The 20,344-nt window shown below is 42.8% G+C and overlaps 1 protein-coding gene across 9 annotated transcripts in view; it reads right to left on the bottom strand.

Moving 5' to 3' along the window:
- The window catches only part of LOC137423509 (quinone oxidoreductase-like protein 1), a 158,199-nt gene that overhangs the window by 10,612 nt on the left and 127,243 nt on the right, over window positions 1-20,344 (bottom strand). For all 9 annotated transcript variants that reach the window (XM_078774106.1, XM_078774102.1, XM_078774105.1 and 6 more), the window contains exons 8-10: window positions 15,482-15,615; window positions 14,709-14,820; window positions 14,374-14,475 (exon numbers count right to left, since the gene is read on the bottom strand). In XM_078774106.1, the coding sequence (XP_078630232.1) occupies window positions 14,374-14,475; window positions 14,709-14,820; window positions 15,482-15,615 (348 nt within the window). The remainder of the gene's footprint in view (window positions 1-14,373; window positions 14,476-14,708; window positions 14,821-15,481; window positions 15,616-20,344) is intronic.

Here is a 20,344-nt window from a genome sequence, read left to right as displayed (position 1 = left end):
AGAAAGAACTTTCAAGCCCTATGGGATAAATTGTGTATTACAAACAATGGAGTTTCAAAATTTAGCATGCTGGAAGGAATTTTACAGTCCCATTTCAGGACCCAATGAACTGTTTAATATCTGCCATCAATTTTGGCTGTCTCATGAATGAAGGATGAGTTGCCTTTAGTGGTTGCAAAGAGAATTTGTGGAGACCAGGCAAAATTGGGAAAATATGTCAGATATGACCCTAGTACAGAACAGTGATTCATCAATTAACATGAGCTATGGATCTGAGGTGACGACCGATGATCTTCAATCTCAGTCAATGGATGGATCTATCCTGACATCATTGGGGAAAGGGCATGTGCAGGGAGTCATCTAGAGTGATTAATGTGATATTATTGATGAATATTGATAGATTAATTGAAATTGAATAATGGAACTGATGTAATGGAATTGATTTAATTGAATAAATTGATGGATTGATTGAGCAAAATGCGGTCTCAAGAAAGAAGCTTTGATATATTGGTGAGATATTATCAGTGTGAAGACAACCTTGGAAAATTGAGCAAGATGGTGAGTCTATATATAGATATATATATGTGCGGTTACCATTGTGTGATTTTCCCTTTGACAGAGCGAGATACCTGTGGATTCACCCATTTCATACTGACCCATTTGGCTCATCTATTGATCTGTGAGATTGGGTTGTGCAAAAGCCACAGGTGAGAGATTCTCTGGAAATCACCGTGTGAACAGGTGGAGAGATCCTTCCTGGAGGTACGAGTGAAGCTTTAGAGGAACCTGGAACAAGCTACAACACATCCAACGCCACTTTGATAAAAGGTGGAACAGACCCCAGTAGATTTATTTATAGTATATATAGTACAGGTGTGTACAGGTGTATTCCAAAGCACAGATCCTAGTAATCTACCTGGTACATTGAGTGAATATTGAGTGTTATTCACATACAGGCAGAATGGGAAATGGAGCCTGCAAGAATACACAAGGACAACCAGAGATTCCACAAAAAGGTACTTGTACATATTATATGTACGACCGCTACGGTGAAGAGGCTATTAGAGAGGTTGAAAATTGGTATTTCTGGACAAAGGGACATGATAAGGAGTTTCCAAGAGATGGTACATTTGACCTAAGTCGATTGGAAAGATTAGGACAAAAATTGAGAGCCAGAAAGAGACAGAATCTAATGGTAGACTGGCCTGCGTTCCATCTTTGGGATGGTGAATCCAAACAACAGGAACAGCAAGAACGGATAACGGACCTAGAACGCAAAATAAAAAGGATACAGGATACAGTGGAGGAGATAAGTGCACAACTACCCCCGAAAATAGGAGTAGAAGTGACAGTTGTCCCATCTGATTCCCATTTGTCTCCCCAAAAAGGACGGTACAGAGAATTTTTTCGTGTTTCAGGAGATAACGAGAAACTGCAGTGGCAACTCAGGGATGTAGAGATACAGCCCAGCAATACAAGTGCACAGGTGCACAGACCAGGCAACGACAGAAACCGGTGTTTCGAGTGTGGAAAGATGGGACATTGGAGAAGAAGATGTCCGTATGTCAATAGGAAGTCAAGTTCATGGGGCAAACCAAGATCAAGGGTACCAGTGCTTACCGGTACATCAGACAATGATTAGGCCTTCATTGCTGCAAATCCCAAATGATGATTGGCCTCAACAGATTCGATTACTGGACAAACATGAATAACTGTCGATGATTCTTGTGTCTGAAAAGTTTTCGGAGCAAGAATGATTCATTTTTTTCTTTTTGCTTGTTAACAAATTAATTGATCAAATGCCAAAATTGGATCTTCTATTTTGGGCACAGCAATTTAAAATTTACAAAGTTTGGAACAATTGCGTTGCAAATTTTTTGAAACAAAGTGACAAGAGACATGATGATCAGGTGGGAATTTCGGACTATTGTTCCGCATGATTGATAGGTCAGTGGTCGACTGACATGCAAATGGGTGTGTAGTCAAATTTGGACAAATTATTGTGGGAACTGAAAGGGTAATTTCAATGTGACATCATAGGGGTTTTCTAAGAATAAACTTTTGGTCCATTTGTGTATTAGCATTTATAAAATTGAAGGACAAATTTTATGAAATTGAAATAAAAAACTGACACCCATCCTGATCTGTAAATAATGGTTCCAACGCAAACAAATATGCATAATGCATGCGTGTGTGTGTGTTTTGCATATCAATGTTTGTGGTTGTTGTTGTTGTTTTGTGTATCAATCTTACAAGATTGTTGACACCGACAGTGTGCCTTGTCTGAAAATAGATAGTTCCATGTGGATAGGGGATCGCATATCGAGAGAATTCGTAAAATAAAATAAAAATAGAAATATAATTTGATTATGAAAATTATCACTTTTGTCAAAGGAGATGGAGAATAATGATTTGATTTGCTGAGTTATGAGCAGCCATTCATTGATAGTAAAATTGGGAGTAATCTTGGGATTCCATTTTGATAGAATTTATATGAGAATCAAAGCTATTTATGGATATGAGCTTCATAAAAAATGTGGGAGTACAAAAATTAGCCAAATTTGGGAGAGGTCTTACACTGACTTCCCAGAGTACTCTGCTCACGGATTATATATATATATATAAACTTGAATTTGATCAGAATATAAATTGTGCTGTATGTATGGATATGTATTAGGCATAGATGATATGGGAAAATAGTAAAGAAAATTTTGCTGGTTTGAACTATTGTGAGTTTTGAGTTCTGGAGTTCAAACAAAGTCACTGGTTAACAGATGAGAATGGATAGTAAATAAATTCTTCGATGCTGGGTAAATTAAGTACGATATTACTAAGACTTATGAGAGCTATTGTTCTTCCTTACAGCAGTGGAAATTATTGAAAAATTAGATCCAACATAATGAATCTATAAATGAATGTGATAGGGATAATATCCTCAATTTGTACTAATTATTTAATTGTGGGTAAAGGAATTAATTTATCATAGTGGATTGTTAACAGCAGCCTGAAAATGTCCTGAGAGTGCATCCATGTAATCAGAAATCCCAGATTTGTTTTTACAAACATTTTGGTAGAGGTCTTGTGTGGACGAGCACTTGCTTGGTAGATAAAAAAAACGGTACTGCATGCTGGCAGCCACTTTTGCGGCCATTTAGACCGAACAAATTGGGAGAAACTAATTGAATATGTAATTTACAGATGAGTATTTGGGAAGAAAAAGGGAATTTATTGAGATGAGAGACATTTTTCGAAGTTTTATTAAAGTGCTATAATATGACACTCGGCAAGGCAAACTATTGGATGGGAAAATTAGATGTGGTTATAGGAAAAAAAAAATTATTGACCCCTTGAAGTTAACTCTTCGAATCATTGTTACACTGGCATTTTGAGTTCACATTGGAAATAGTTTGGTAGAACTTTGGTTAAAACCTTTGGTTGCGGTATTTTGGAACGAACTGATAAACCATAGGAGACTGATAAGAATAGAAACAAAAAATGGACCCTAAGTAGAAAGTTGGAGTCATGCCTCTCATTGCAAGCGAGCACATGGGGCAAGGGGCAAGGGAGGACGGTCCCACAGAAAATGAGGCTGCACCTAGCAGCCCAGCAGAACATTCAGTGGCAGATAAATGATAGTCGTGATTTACAGTCATTTGAATTACATTTTAACACCCCTTGCATTGATAAACATTGCATTTTCAACATGTGATATTCCCACTTGGGATAGTGACATTTATTTGCCTACATGACATACAATTACCTACTGATATTAATACAGCATGAGTGATAATGTATCACAACTACACTCATGATCAGGGGATTTAGTTCGACCCCGGGAGATAGGGGGATCAGGGTAAGACAAATAATCTGATTTATGTTACATATTAAGGGATTTTCTTTATTTACCTTTTAGGAAGCTTGTTAGTTTGGTATATAATGTTGAATGTCATCGACATATAATTATGTTATAGGTATGAACATATACAAGGAGTAGCAGACTTGTTTGTGGGTTTAGTAGTTATAATGGCAATTGTTTTCGTGGCTTGCTTGAAAGCCTTAGTGACGGTGTGTTTGAATAAGGTAACCAACAACACTATGATAATGCATGAAGTGACAAATGAGGAAAGAAATGTGGAACCACAAGAGGAAGACTTTTATGGCGACATAAATACTGAGATTAAAAGAATGAATCAAGTGATGTTGCAAATGAATACAGCAGAGTTAAGATAAGGGCATAACAAAAAATGTTGCGAATTGTGTCAACCGGTGAACTTCTATCACCACAAGTTACACAGTTTGAAATAAAATAAAAAAAATAGAAGAAGAAGAAGTGGGGAGAAATTATGATAATAATACATTACTAGCCGAAACCCGTGGAACATCCACGGAAGGGAGGATGTGGTGTATGGATAGAGTGTACCATTATGGATGGCATAGGGGATTTGCTTGTCCGAGTAAGAGTTAGGAAGAAAGATGAGAATGAAGAGTGCGTATATGAACAACGATCGCCGACACCGGCACAAATGCATGCTCTGGATTGTCCACTTAGTGGACGGCTTGCTTTGGCCTTCGCCTGTCCAATCAGCGGACGGCTTGCTTCGCCTTCGCCCAGCAGACGCCAGTAAGATGGCGTCGTATCGGCAGTTAATCGGATGCTTTTGGGCCCCAACGTCGGCTAATTCAGATTTTTCGAGTATGGCTGTACGTGATAAACAGAGTGCGGTTCGTAGATCGTAAATCCATTAGTGCCGTGGGCATCGGGTCACTGGGTGCGGCGTAAAAGGGATAACAAAGTCGAGTCCTTACGCTATTATTATATAGATGCTTAATTTGTTGGTTTGCAAATTTGTTGGGAATTAGATATTCCTGTTTGTGATTGTAATCATATACAATTTATTTTCTTTGAGTGCTAAAATACCTGCATGAGTTAATTTTTGAACTATGTTAACCTGAAAGCAATTGTGGATGCTATTCTTAGTTTAGTAGTCAAATACATACCTGATTGAATATTATTCGTGTGACGCATATAAATGAATATAACTTTTGAATGTTTTAAGAAAAAAAGAAAAAAAAAATTGTTGAATGTGAAACTGTCGGAAGATATACATGATTATGCTGATTTCATGGTAAGATGTACCCTATCTGATTCAGTGTGTGTGGAAAGCAGATTCAGATGTGACTGAGCATAAGGATAAGACGAGATCACATTTGAAGGGGGTGCTAACGGAATTGGGAAGAAGTTCGAGAAAGAAAATTTGTGGCTAAAAATGAAGTTAATCGTGGCATACACCCTCTTTCTCAAAGAATGATGAAGACATTCTCCCGTGTAACTTGGAGATGGATGCTTACCTTCACCAAGAAAATTTATGTGACCATTTGCCTGGATCACACTGCAACATATGAAAGAAAGGCGATCACTTACTCTTGTTTGAAGGCTTCGAACATTCATCACATCAGAAGTTGCAGGACAACGACATTTTACCTGCAACCTCTGCGAAATGCGGGGACATATGTTATTACTTCACCAACTTCCGGGGAACCAGCATGGAGCTGCAAACAAACGGCTGTGCCTTTTCACAACAGCTGTGCACGATTCTGCTGGTTGCTCCTGGTATGGACCATGGATGACCTGAACACCATGGTCCCAACATCATTGTGGATGCATCCGGCATCCCTGTTCCACATCTTGCTGGCCAATCAACATCACACCAATACTTGCTGCCCACTCATAATGAGGAAGGAGGCAAGTCGACGATAACTGGGCGAAGGCCTTGTTCAGAAATTATTATGGTTTACAGCAAAAGTGGCAAGAATGCTACATGGAGAGCAGGGTCAGTCTGACTCCGCACCGTTACCACAACAGCGAAATCCTATACGAAGTAGTGCAGGTGTTATGAAGACAGAAGAAAATGTTTCATACCTGAATTCAAACACAAGTGGCCCTTCCTTTCAAACAAAGAATCAACATTTGTTTGGAGGCAAACGTTTTTGCCAGATGTTGCAGATGCATTAAAAACGTGAAAATGGTGAAGTGAAATTGTTGTATCTTGGTGATGGTGAAGTGTTGTTTTGAAAAGATACTTGTGATGCAAATGCAATAGATTGAACAATATAGAAGGAGTCAATGACCAACGAAATGTTTTGTGATCAGATTCTTGCAGGATGACGGTGTATGCCTAAGGGAATTTAATTACCAAAGTTGTGGTTTGAGTACTTGTATTGATATTTACTTGTAGTGATTGATTGTTTACTTGTACTTGTATTGATGTTTAGATTAATGGTTAATATAAACAAAAAAACAAAAAAAATGAGGGAATTGTGGAAGTACTGTACTGCATTAATGTACTGTACTGCATGGTATGAAATGTACTGTATGGCATTAATCAAAACCAATATGGAAGTAGAGATCTTGACATCATATTAATCGTTGGAATTGGAAAACAAAGCAGATAGACGATTTCGTAAATGAATGTCAGGAATTTGCACGAACGTGGTAATCTCTTGTTCACTTGGTCACAGCCCCGGGCTAGAGCACCCTCCTATTGTGAGGCAAATGGAACTCCCAGCAGGAGGGGAGCGAGTTGGTGCCAGGAAGGCGAGCGGGATGACTGAGCAACATTTCTGCGGAGAAGGGATTAAGATTTAGCGCACGGAGGATTAACACGTGTGCCCATATAAACGAGAGCAAACTTTGAGTCAGGAGCACTTGTCATCAGAATCTCTGCCCAAATGGAACGATCGAGTACGGAACGAGGACAGCGCAGAAGACCGACCAAAGAAGAACCAACGACTTGAATTACCAAATTCGTTATTGTATTGTAGTTCTTTATTATATTGAAACAAGTGAATTATTAGTTAATAAAGCATTGCTTTTGTAAAAGCTGTTTGGTCATATCGGAGCCTCCTGAGTCATATAATATTCCCGAACAAGACAAAAAAGCAGAGGAAAGGAGAGCTGCAAGAGAACTCGAAGCAGAGGAGAGAAAAGCCGAAAGGGAGTTAAAGGACCGTGAATTGGCGCGTCAGCAGGAAATTAAAGTCAAGGAGCTGGAGTTAATGAGAGAACGGGGAGAGGTACCACCCATGCCGACTGGTTCGACAACTAGTCAAAACACCTGGGATGTTGGCAGACATGCGAGGCTGGTTCCACCCTTCAATGAAAAGGAGGTAGCCAAGTTTTTCTTACACTTTGAGAAAGTGGCTAAAATGGCCGGAGTCCTGGACCATATTAGTGCAAAGTGTTCTGGTGGGTAAAGCTCGATATTTATTCGGCTTTACCGATTGACCAATGTGCAGGTTATGGGATAGTGAAGAAAAACATTCTCAAATCCTATGAATTGGTCCCTGAAGCTTATCGGCAAAAATTCCGGTATGCCAGGAAGAGGGAGAGTGAGACCCATGTGGAGTTTGCCCGAATGAAAGAAACCATGTTTGACAGGTGGTGTGATTCCAAAGGGGTTGGGAAAGGCTTCGTACTATTGCGACAATTGATCCTGGTGGAGGAATTCCAACAGTGTGTCCACGAGGACATTAAAGTTCATCTTGAGGAAAGGAAAGTACCAAAGCTGTATGAGGCAGCAGCCATGGCTGATGACTATGCCTTAACCCACAGGATGGGGTTCCACAAACCTAACTTCTCGCCGAGACCTAGCCAGGGGAGCTATGGTACATCAGGAGCAGAGAACGAAAATTGATGGGGGCGGCCTCGAGATGAGTATGAGGACCACTCTGATACCACGCCTTCTAGGAATCCAAAGACAGCAGTTCCAAGGCAGACTTACCCTCCTGGGGGCTCGAGGCAAACCACGAGGTTCTCCTCGGGGCCTACTTGCGCTTTTTGCCATAAACCTGGACACTTGATGTCCCACTGTTATGCTCTGGGAAAGGAAAATCAGGAGTTGAGTTCGACTAGTACCACTCCGAATGCAATGGCAAATGTGAGTAATCGCCCTCAAAAGGGTTACCAACCATTTATTTCAGAGGGGTTTGTGTCACTGGATGGAGCCTCGACTAACCGGAGACCTGTTAGGGTATTGAGGGACACCGGAGCACATCAATCTTTAATGCTTCAAGGCATCTTGCCATTGTCAGAGGAGACGGCAACTGGTGATAGTGTTCGTTTACAGGGGATTGGTGGCTGTGTTAGAGCTACACTTCATGCCATCCATTTGGAGTCTGATATGGTGTCAGGACCGATCACCGTAGGTTTACAAGCCACTCTTCCTGTAGAGGGAGTATCTGTTGTTATCGGGAATGATTTGGCCGGTGGTCAAGTTTATGGTAACCCGATGGTTGTTAAAAAGCCCAGTAGGGAAAATAACCACACCAGGTAGGGATGGCGACAAATTTAGCAAGTTATTTGTAGGTGGACTGAACTTCAAAACAAAGGAAGATGTTCTTGAGTCTGCCTTCAGCAAATATGGACCGCTTTTGGAAGTGTTGCTGATAAAAGACGGAGACACAAAAGTCAAGAGGGTTTGGCTTTGTCACGTTGGAAAACTCAAAGGACGCCAGAGATGCAGAAAAGGATCTGAATAGCAAGGAGTTGGAGGGTCGGACCATAACAGTAGGGAAGGCATTTCATAGGTGTCGTGGGAGCTACAGAAGAGGACCACGGAGTAGTAGTTTTGGTGGTGGCCGCAATCAATATTATTATGGAGGCTCCCAGAGTTACGGCAGCTCCCGAAGGAAGGATTGTCAGAGTAGTGGCCAAGAAGGAGACCGCTATTCATGTGACTACAGTGACAAGCGGTCCCACCGTAATTATTATGAAAGTTCGGAAAAGTTGAAGCACTGAATGCTGCGGAGCCACCGAGCCAAGATACCTACACGGATTAACCGTGAACGCCACGTTCCTAAAGGCGTCCCTGTAGTGAATACTTCCAGGCCTCACCACCCCAACCATCATGGAACCTGGCTTTCAGCTCGGCCTCCCGGGAAAAGTGTTGTAGTTTTGCTTGACTTGGGATTTTGGATTACTTCCCCTTAACCTTCATTCAAAAAAACGAAAAGTAAAATCAGAGGGGGATGAGATGGAGTTTGGCTTTTCAGGAGTCCAACTGGGAAATTGAACATGTAAAGGGCAGGGACAATGTCATTGCTGATGCTTTGTCCAGAGTGAATTAACTTTAGTAATCTCTGTGGGTTGTGTGAAATTTTGTTGCTTTATTTTTGAGATGTTGATAATTCTTGCTCACGGGAATTGGTGATTTGGGTTGTGAGTTTATTTTTGTTTGTTTAAAGAGTTTACATGCAAAGAAAGTTTTCGCTGTGTTCCAACTTTCTTTCTTGAGGGGGGGAAGTGTTACGGATGCGTCACTTCCGCTGGGGTGGTTTTCACCCACGAAACATGTTTCTGATATTATGTATTATTATTATTTTCAAAAGGTTTATTATTCACGAACGGTTATTAAAAGTTAAAAAGGATAACTGTAAGTGAAACAGGAAACCGAACCGGAAGACAAGGAGGTGAGGAGGAAGCGGCGTGAGCAAAGTGGGAGAAGACGCGTGACGTCAGCGCTCCGCAACGAGCAAGGTCTAACGAAGGTTGCGAAAGAATTTTGACTTCCCTGAAAGGACATCCTGCGGTAGGAGTTATCGCTGGGAGGGTGAAATCTGCATAGTCAGGTTTTGGGCGCTGAGATTCGAGACGAATCCTCGCCTGGTCGCCTCGACTCAAGTACGAGCCGTCGGCCATTTTGGAACCTCACGCTTCGCTCACCGAAAAGGTTCTTGCTAAGCGTTTGCTTTTCTCTGCATCCTGTCGTCTGTCGGGGATGTGTGTGCGCAAACGCTGTGTTTGAAGAATACGCTGTGGTTCACCGATTGAACTGTGAACGGGCACATCGAGTTTGCCTCTGGTTTCGGACCACGTGACCTGCTACGTTTTTCCTACATTACGCCTACGCCTTGTCAGCATCCACGGAGTGCGGGTCTCGATTCGACCTCGCTCTGACACTAGCTGGAGCGAATCACCTTCGCCTTGGGAAAAGGTATAGAGACATTGAGGAGTGTCCTTTCACTCGCTGGCAGCACAGTGAGTCACCTGACTTTATACAAGATATATATAGAGTGCACTCTTAATGGCCATCTGTTATACCGTTATTCCTGTGTGTGATTTCTAATACAATTTTGTTCATTTAGAATCATTGGTGTGGTTTCACTATTGATTTGCAACACAGGGTAATATATCTTTCTGCCGGGGCTCCTCTCGGGGTTCAGAGGTTACCGAGATTAGGACATTGTGGAGGACTCTGTAACACTGTTCTGCAGCAATGTAGGTAAATTAAGCCTTGAAAGTTGATGCAAACAATTCCTACAGGTGTCCCAACCTCTGCTGATTACTCGATTACAAACCCCCTGTCTGTATAAAAGCAGTATTGGAACAGACTGTTATTACACCCTCTGAAGCATTATTTGGACAATATTGCACTGCAGGAAGTAGTATATTGCCATCATAATGGTGAGAAAAAGGCAATTAACAAAGGAAGACAGACAGACCATTATAACCCTTGAAAGTGTAGGTCTTTCCTTTAGAGAAATTGCAAAGAAAGCCAAGGCGTCAGTGAGTACAGTTTCCTACACCATCAAAAGGCACTTGGAAACTGGAGGAAACTCTGACAGGAAGAGGTCTGGCAGACACAGAGCCACAACAGAATCAGAAGACAAGTTTCTGAGTCAACAGCTTGTGTGATAGGCGGCTCACAGGACAACAGCTTCAAGCACAGCTTAACACTGGTCAAATTAAGCAAGTCTCAGTTTCAACTGTGAAGAGAAGACTTCGAGCTGCAGGTTTGACAGGTCGAGTGGTAGTAAGAAAGCCATTGCTAAGATGGAAAAATAATAAAAAGAGGCTTGCCTGGGCCATGAAGCACCGCCAGTGGACTACTGAAGACAGGAAGAAGGTCTTATGGACCGGTGAATCAAAATTTGAAATCTTTGGTTCATCACGCAAGGTTTTTGTACGCCGTTGAGTAGGTGAAAGAATGGTTCCTCAGTGTGTGGCACCAACTGTCAAACATGGAGGAGGAAGTGTGATGGTCTGGGGCTCTTTTGCTGGATCCAGAGTTGGCGACTTGCACAGAGTGACTGGCACCCTGAACCAAAAGGGCGACCACAGCATTTTGCAGCGCCATGCAATACCCTCTGGTATATGCCTAGTTGGTCAGGGGTTCATCCTACAGCAAGATAGTGACCCTAAACACACCTCCAGGCTATGTCAAAACTACCTTCAAGGAAAAGAACAAAACGGTAGGCTTCAAATCATGGAATGGCCGTCACAGTCTCCAGACTTAAACCCCATTGAGCTGGTTTGGGATGAACTGGACATAAGGGGTAAAAGCAAAGCAACCTACAAGTGCAACACATTTGTGGGAACTTCTGCAACAGTGTTGGGAAGAACTTCCCGAACAATATTTGATTTCCATTGTAGAAAGAATGCCACGAGTGTGTTCGGCGGTTATATCTGCAAAAGGTGGCTACTTTGCTGAGTCAAAATTTTAAATTAAATTTTGTTAAACAAAATGATTCTATGATTTCTTTTTAATCTCCAATTGTTTATTTGTTCTATGCTTAATTTCAGAGTACATTGAGACATTAAAGACGAGAAGAGGAAGAAGTTCAAGGAGTGGCAGAAGGCGAAGGGTACGGGAGCAGAAACAGCAGAGCATGAAAGTTATAAGGCAGCCAGGAAGGCTGCAAAGAAAGAGGTAGCAAAGGCGGAGGAGGCATGTAGGAAAATGTTCGGAGAACGCATGGATTCGGAAGAGGGTCAGAAAGCAGTATTCAGGATTGCAAAGCAGATAGCGAAAGAGAGGTGTGATGTGATATGGGGTGAGTTGCTTGAAGGATGAAGTGGGACAAATCGTTGTCGACCCAGATGGAATTAAAGGAAGATGGAAAAGATTTCTGGAAATGCTGTTGAATACAGAGAATGAATGGGATGGCAACATAGAGAGTAACCCAGTTTTAGGACCGGCAGAGAAGATAACTGAGAAGGAAGTTGAGGAAGCGATAAAAGCAATGAAGGGTAGAAAAGCGGGAGGGCCGACGGGAGTTGTGGGAGATATGTTGAAGGCAGCAGGAAGTTGGGGTGTGAAGAGCATGACAGAGATCTGTAATCTGGTGGTGAAAGAAGGCCGCATTCCAGTGGATTTGGAACCGAGTACCCTCGTCCCTCTATACAAGGGGAAAGGTGACCCTCTGGAGTGTGGCTCATACCGAGCGATAAAGTTATTGGAGCATGGAATGAAGGTATTGGAAAGGGTGTTGGAGAGGAGGATAAGGAAGAGTGAAGATCGACGAAATGCAGTTTGGATTTATGCCAGGAAGAGGAACGACAGACGCGCTTTTCATTGTGAGGCAGTTGCAGGAGAAGTATATGGAGAAGAGGAAGAAGTTGTTTCTTGGGTTTGTTGATCTGGAGAAAGCATTAGATAGGGTTGCACGCAAAGTATTGACATGGGCATTGAGGAAGTTAGGAGTGGAGGAATGGTTGATCAGAGTAGTGATGGCAATGTACAAAAGAGCGCGCACAGCTATAAGGACGAAGGACGGGAACAGTGGTGAGTTTGAGGTGAAGGTGGGAGTGCATCAGGGGTCGGTACTAAGTCCACTACTATTTGTAGCTGTGATGGAGGTGCTGGCTCAGAACGTAAAGGAGGGTTTACCGTGGGAGTTATTGTATGCAGATGATCTGGTGTCGATTGCGGAAAGTATGGATGGACTGAAGGAAAAGCTGAACAAGTGGAAGGAATGTATGTTGACAAAAGGTCTGAAGGTGAATATCAGAAAGACGAAGGTGATGGCAAGTGGTAAAGCATGTGGTGAGGTGGAAAGAACTGGGAAGTGGCCCTGTGCTGTGTGTAGGAAGGGTGTCGGAGTGAACTCCATTCAATGTACAATGTGCGCTGAGTGGGTTCATCAAAAATGTAGTGGTCTGAGAGGGTCATTAACTAGTGTGGCAGCTACATTCAAATGTAAGGTGTGCACAGAGGAAGCTGCAGATGGAGGAAATGTTGAGTTGGATCTTGGAGACGGCATGAAGCTGGAAGGTGTGAAAACATTTTGCTACCTCGGAGACATGCTGAATGGAGAAGGTGGATCAGACTCGGCAACGGTTGCTAGAGTGAGATGTGCATGCAAGAAGTTTCGGGAACTGAGTGGCGTGCTGATCATGAGGGGAGTGTCGTTGAAGCTGAAGGGAAAGGTGTATGCTGCATGTGTGAGAAGTGTTATGATTTATGGGAGCGAGACATGGGTAATGAACGTAGAGCAGCAACGAAGGTTGGAAAGGGTGGAAATGCGAATGGTTCGACGGATGTGCGGAGTATCGTTGAGAGAGAGGAAGACAAATGATGAATTGCGAAAGATGATGGGAATAGAGCCTGTGATTGATGCTGTGAAGAGGAACAGGTTGAGATGGTTTGGTCATGTGTTGAGGAAGGATGAAAGTGACTGGTTGAGAAGAGTGATGGAAATGAATGTAGAAGCAAGTAGAGGACGGGGAAGACCGAGAAAGACTTGGCTAAAGATGGTCGAAGAAGAAATGCGGGCAAGGGGGTTAACAAGGAGAGATGCAGAAAATAGGGCAAAATGGAGAAGATTGTCATGGGGACCGCAAGGCTAACCCCCGCTCTAGTAGGGAAAATGGCCTTTAAAATGCATGTAGATGCATGTAGGGGGAGGGTCCCCTGGGGACCCGAGGATGTGCCTTTTCAAGGTTTGAAATTAATCGGACAAGTACTTACCGAGCTATGGCGATTTAGCCGTTCGCCGTTCGCTTTGGCGTTGCGAATGGACCAAACCATTGCATGTAAATAGAGGGGGGGGGGTTCTGTGGTCGTTGCGAATGGACCAAACCATTCATGTAAATAGAGGGGGGGGGGGGGGTTCTGTGGTCGTTACTGCCACGTGGTTTCAAAGTTTTTTTTTGTTGTTGTTGTTTGCACGCATGTTTTTTTGCACCCACGTACGGGCACGCCCTAGGATGTTTACACACACACACCCCTACACAAATTTTTTTTTTTTTTTTTTTTTGGCAAGGAACGGGCACCCACGTACGGGCACGTCCTAGCTTATATATAGTACGGGCATGCCCTAGTGTTTAAAATCCCACAACTGAAGTGGAAATAAAACAGCCAGCTTTTCTTTGAAAATATTTGCATGTTTGTTTAAAGGACGGTGTGCTCTGAGATTCAGGACTGCTACTGGCAGTGGGTGCATAATGCCATTTCCGTTTTCATTTGGTTTCATCACGCATGGTTCAAATGAAGATGAAACAGCTCAGTGGAGAGTCCGCTACTAACACGTCCTAAAGTCACAATAAATAAGTAACAGGAATCCACACACAAACCCTTACCACGCCAGTCCTACCTCCAGAGTCTATGACCAAGTCAGCTCCAAGTCCAGCAGTTTCTTCCATGCAGGCTTTGTGAAGGCCTTGAGAGCCAGACTCTGCTAGATTTATCACACGTGCTGAGGACAGTAAAACACACCTTAAGGTCAAATTAACCAGTCCAACAAAGTACTGAATAGATTTATCATGCAGAATACATGTGTGTGAGTGTGTATGTGTATTATTTCTCTACCCAGACCCCTCACAAACTTAAAAGGATCCTTACACACTCAGGGCCCACAATATTTTTTGTCCCATTCCCCACCACCACCCCCATCCCCTCAGCCTTCACGTGTCCACATGAAGGACACACCAGGGGCTGGCTGTAGACAACGCAGGAAATCTTCCTCTTCTGCAGACAGGACGGTGGCCAGAACTCTAGCCCCACGATGCATGGCCAGTTGGACAAGCATCAAGCCAGACATCTGTGCACAAATTCACAGGTGAGAAAAAACCATGAACAAAAGTGCAGTGAAAGTCAAGTAGCAAGGAACTAAACACTAAACAACAAAATGATAAAACTGTATTAGTACTTAATTATGCAAAATAATTTACACCTTCTTAAATAAACACTTGATTCTGCTCTATCTCTTCATCCTAAACTTCCTGATCATTTCTCCTTTCCTCACTAGATCTTCATCCTCCCTGCACCAATCTCTAACGACCTTTGAAGAAGAAGGCATATCTGCTGGAAAGTGGTTCAAAGGTAAAATATAATCTTTGATGGAAATTTACTTTAAGCATCTGAACTGACCTCAGTTTCCCAAAACGACGAAATGCATTTCCCACCAGAAGACCTTTCAGCTCCTGGGGTCCAAGGTCATCCCCAAGCCCATGGCCAAACAGATGTGCCTCTGCAATTAGCAGAGGTACCTATTTTCCATTAAACAGACACGCACTTTCACAAGTATGGAAAACCTTGATCGAGACTTCAACCCTTATCCCCTTAATTTTTTTTTTTTTTTTTTTTTTTTTTTTACACTGCTCCTCCTACAAAATTTGAAATTTTCATGACAGCATGATGCCATGCTGATAAAAAAATTCACAAGTAAAATGTCGAGGAGAAAAGGTCAACAGATGTCTCACCAATGCTCCGTCTGCTACAATGATGAAATCTCGTGGGGCGACGTGGCCGAGATAATGCAGAGCAGTGTATGCGCCGAGTCCTTCACTCACTGCACCTGCTGCGTCATCCCAGCTCAGTGCTGGAGGCTTTGGCACTGTGTAGCGCACCAACATCTAGTCACTGTAGGATTCAGGTCAAGACCCTTCAGGTCGATTATGAGCAGGTAATGACTGCCATCAATTAATCATTTAATGAAAATGGCTAACAAATTGTTAAAATATTAAAAGCTTCAATCATCAATAGGGCACCTTCTGTGCATTAATTAATTATTAGGGAAGCTTCCACACATTGATCCATTTATAGGGAAGCTTCCATGCATTGATCCATTTATAGAGAAGCATCACACATTGATCCATTTATAGGGAAGCGTCACACATTGATCCATTTATAGGGAAGCGTCACACATTGATCCATTTATAGGGAAGCGTCACACATTGATCCATTTATAGGGAAGCGTCACACATTGATCCATTTATAGGGAAGCGTCACACATTGATCCATTTATAGGGAAGCTTCCATGCATCGATCCATTTATAGGGAAGCTTCCATGCATCGATCCATTTATAGGGAAGCTTCCATGCATTTATCTATTTATATACAGTGCATATATAGGGAAACAGTCCTGGTGTTGGGCTAGCGGCTAGGGTGCCGGCTTAGGATCCTAGGATCCTGGGTTCGAATCCCGGTCAATCGCTGAATTAACGCCAGAGGGGTTGACTCAGCCTGTCATCCTTCCGAGGTCGGCTAATTGAGTACCAGTTCACTGGTAATTGCCTGCTTGTCGTTAAAGGCGGCAAAAAGGGTTGGCGTCAGGAAGGGCATCCGGCCGTAAAACATTGCTTCAAAAAGGGGACCGAAAAACAACAACAACCACGGTTCCCGAAAAAGGCCAACCCCCGCTTTGCGGGGGAAAATGGCCTCTAAAGGTGGTTTTTTTATTTTTTATTATACAGTGCCTTCAGAAAATATTCACACACCTTGACTTCCACATTTTAGTGTGTTACAGCCTGTATTTCAAATTGATTAAATTGAGATTTTTGTCACCGATCGACACAATACCTCATAATGTCAAAGCGGAATTTTTTATTATCTTGCCAAAACGAAGTTTTTGCAAGATGTATTAGTCAGCTTGTATGTTTGTTTTTTTGTTTGTTTTTTTTTTTGTTTTTTTGTTTGTGGTTAATCATTTTTTTTCCACGTTTAGATCACTCTGTAGACCACAGTTATTATTGGAAACTCCTGTAACTTCGCATATCAGAGTCCTATAGAGATACCCTTCAGCACCCAAAATTTTGAAGGTCAAGGTCAAAGGTCAAGGTCACTTTGTGGTCAATCATGGAGGTCGACGAAACCCTTATTTTTTGAGTAACTTTGATCGGATCGTCTCCAAACTTCATGGGAATCTAGTATATGGTCCGGCGCTCAGCTGATTAGTTTTTGGTGGCGATCGGCCTTGACCTTCATGGTTAGCGCTGGAGGTCGAAAATTATTGACCCCAAGGTCAAATGTTGAAATCGTTATTTTTTGAGTAACTTTGATCGGATCGTCTCCAAACTTCATGGGAATCTAGTATATGGTCCGGCGCTCAGCTGATTAGTTTTTTGTGGCGATCGGCCTTGACCTTCATGGTTAGCGCTGGAGGTCGACCTTGACCTTTGACCTTGACCTTCAGATCACTCTGTAGACCACAGTTATTATTGGAAACTCCTGTAACTTCGCATATCAGAGTCCTATAGAGATACCCTTCAGCACACAAAATTTTGAAGGTCAAGGTCAAAGGTCAAGGTCACTTTGTGGTCAATCATGGAGGTCGACGAAACCCTTATTTTTTGAGTAACTTTGATCGGATCGTCTCCAAACTTCATGGGAATCTAGTATATGGTCCGGCGCTCAGCTGATTAGTTTTTGGTGGCGATCGGCCTTGACCTTCATGGTTAGCGCTGGAGGTCGAAAATTATTGACCCCAAGGTCAAATGTTGAAATCGTTATTTTTTGAGTAACTTTGATCGGATCGTCTCCAAACTTCATGGGAATCTAGTATATGGTCCGGCGCTCAGCTGATTAGTTTTTGGTGGCGATCGGCCTTGACCTTCATGGTTAGCGCTGGAGGTCGAAAATTATTGACCCCAAGGTCAAATTTTGAAATCGTAGGTACCATATCGAGTAATACCTCATATGAATGCCCTTGATGAGTGCTTCCCAGATCTGTAAACAGTTTGACGCTATGACGTCATTTGATGACGTCATGACGAAAAAACGGAATTTTCATGAAAAAATTATTTCCTCAGTTCTCATCAAAATCTTTCAATATCTCGTGGGCAGACATTCCTCAAAGAGTCGCTTCTAGTGGATAGCAGTTCTGTTCACCTCAGTGTGACCTGAAGCAAGTCACTCATGTTCACATTTTGGCAAGATACGGTTCACCCTGTGGGTGACATAGGTTTTTTGTTTTTTTATTTTTATAAACAGAGTTTTACAGAATAATTGAAAATGAAAAGTTTAAATGTCTTGAGTCAATACGTATTCAACCCCTTTGCTATGACACTTCAAATTGAGCTCAGGTTCATCCAATGTCCTTTGATCATTCTTAAGATGTCTTTACAACTTCATTTGAGTCCACCCGTGGCCAATTCATCTGATTGGACATGATTTAGAAAGAAACACTTCTCTATATAAGGTCCCACAGTTGACAGTGCATGTCAGAGCAGAAATTCTACCATCCAAGGAACTGTCCACAGAACTCCAAGATAGAATTGTGAGGAGGCATAGATCTGGGGAATGGTACAAAACAATTTCTAGAGTGTTGAATGTTCCCAAGAGCACAGTGAGCACCATCATTAGAAAATAGAAAGAATATGGAACTATCCAGAGTGTTCCTGGAGCTGGCTATCTGACCAAACAGAGCAACCAAGCAAGAAGGACCTTGGTCAGGGAGATGACCAAGAACCCAATGGCCACCCTGACAGAACTAGAGTTCCTTGGTTGAGATGGGACAACCTGCCAGGACACCAGTCTCTGCAGCATTTCACAAATTTAGGCTTTATGGGAGAATGGCCAGAGGGAAGCCACTCCTGAGGAAAAAACAAACAAAAAAAACACGACAGCATGCCGGGAGTTTGCAAAAAGGCAAGTGAAAGATTCTGGGAGCATGAGACAAAATATTCTGTGGTCTGATATGAAAATTGAACTCTTTGACCTGAATGCAAAGTGCTACGTCTGGTGGAAGAGCACAGCTCATCACCCACCGAACACCATCCCGACCATGAAGCATGGTGGTGGCAGCACAATGCTATGGGGATGCCTTGCAGCAACAGGGACTGGGAGACTTGTAAGGATAGAGGGAACAATGAATGGAGCCAAATACAAGCAATTCATTGATGAGAATCTGCTTCAGAGTGCAAAAGACCTGTGGCAATGATTTACATTCCAACAGGACAATGGCCCCAAGCATACAGCCAAAGCAACACTGGAATTGCTTCAGAACAAGAATGTGAAAGTCCTTCAGTGGCCCAGCCAAGGCCTGTACTTGAATTCCATTGAGAATCTGTGGAAAGACTTGAATATTGCTGTTCACGACACTCCCCATCCAACTTGACAGCGCTTGAGCAAATCTGCAAGGAAGTATGGGAGAAACTCTCAAAATCCAGATGTGCAAAGCCGCTTTGAAGTATTTATTGACTCAGAGTTGAATCCTTATGTAAATTAGATATTTCTGTATTTCATTTTTAATTATTTTGTAAAAAACAAAAAAATTTTTTTTTTTTTTTTTTGTATACAGAGTCGAGGCTCGTAAAAGAGCTAACATTTATCAAACAAACAAATCAAACAAACAAGCAAACAAAGTATATAAAAAGGGGAGCGGTCGACAAGATGGGGAGAGAAGGGGAGGAAGCATACAAACAACATTTGAGAGCAGGGACATCGGGAGATGTGTGGGAGGGAGAGGGCCTGGGGGGAGGCAGGATAGGTATAAAACGAAAGGACACCAAGGACTTCCAGGAAAGAAGTCAAAAGTCACCTCAAAAAAGTGGATTTGGGGTGAAATTAGCGGGGGTAGAAAAGATCAAGGTTTTGGATTGGGGAAGATAAGAGATGGTGGTGAACAGCCGTTTTAAAGACCTGGAGGGAGGAGTGGGATTGAAGAGAGTGAGGGAGTTTGTTCCAGAGGCAGGAGAAAAGAGGAATGAAGGAGTGAAGGTGAGCAGAGAGTCTTGATTTTGGCAGTTTAACCATAAGAGGGTTGCAGGCAGATCTTGTGCGACCTGTAGGAATATTTGGGGGACAGAGCCTAGAGAGAGCTGGGGGAGCAAGGCCGGAGAGGAGTCGGTAGAAGACGGAAAGACCACCAACCTGCCTGCGGTGAGTAAGTGAAAGGCCCTCGGAAATAGCGTCATCGCGGGACATTCCAATGATTCTGAACGCCTTGGTTTCAACAGCGTGAAGACGAGCTAGGTGTGAGGCAGGAGCACCAGCCCAGAGGGGAGAGCAGTGCTCTATTGAGCTGCGGATGAAAGCCTTGTTTGTGGTGAGGAGCTCAGGTGTGCCAAGGAAGGACTTCACACGACGGAGGATGCCCAGTCGGCGACTGGCTTTGGAGGTCAGCTTGGAAATGTGGTTTTCCCAGGAAAGATCATGGCAGATAGTGAGACCCAAAAGCTTGAGTGACAGAACTTCTTGGAGAGGATTATTCAGAAAGTATACACAAAGAATTAAGTTAAGCACCCCCCCCCCGTTTTTTTACAACCTCGCACATTACAAGTTTGTTGTCGTCAAAACAGTGTAATATACCCATGATATTGCTATATTTTCTGGAGAAGTGATAT

The sequence above is a fragment of the Myxine glutinosa genome, chromosome 3 (genome assembly GCF_964187855.1).
Source record: "Myxine glutinosa chromosome 3, kmMyxGlut1.1, whole genome shotgun sequence".
Lineage (NCBI taxonomy): Eukaryota > Metazoa > Chordata > Myxini > Myxiniformes > Myxinidae > Myxine > Myxine glutinosa.
Note: the sequence above shows the minus strand (reverse complement) of the source record. Positions and strands in the feature narration are given on the sequence as shown.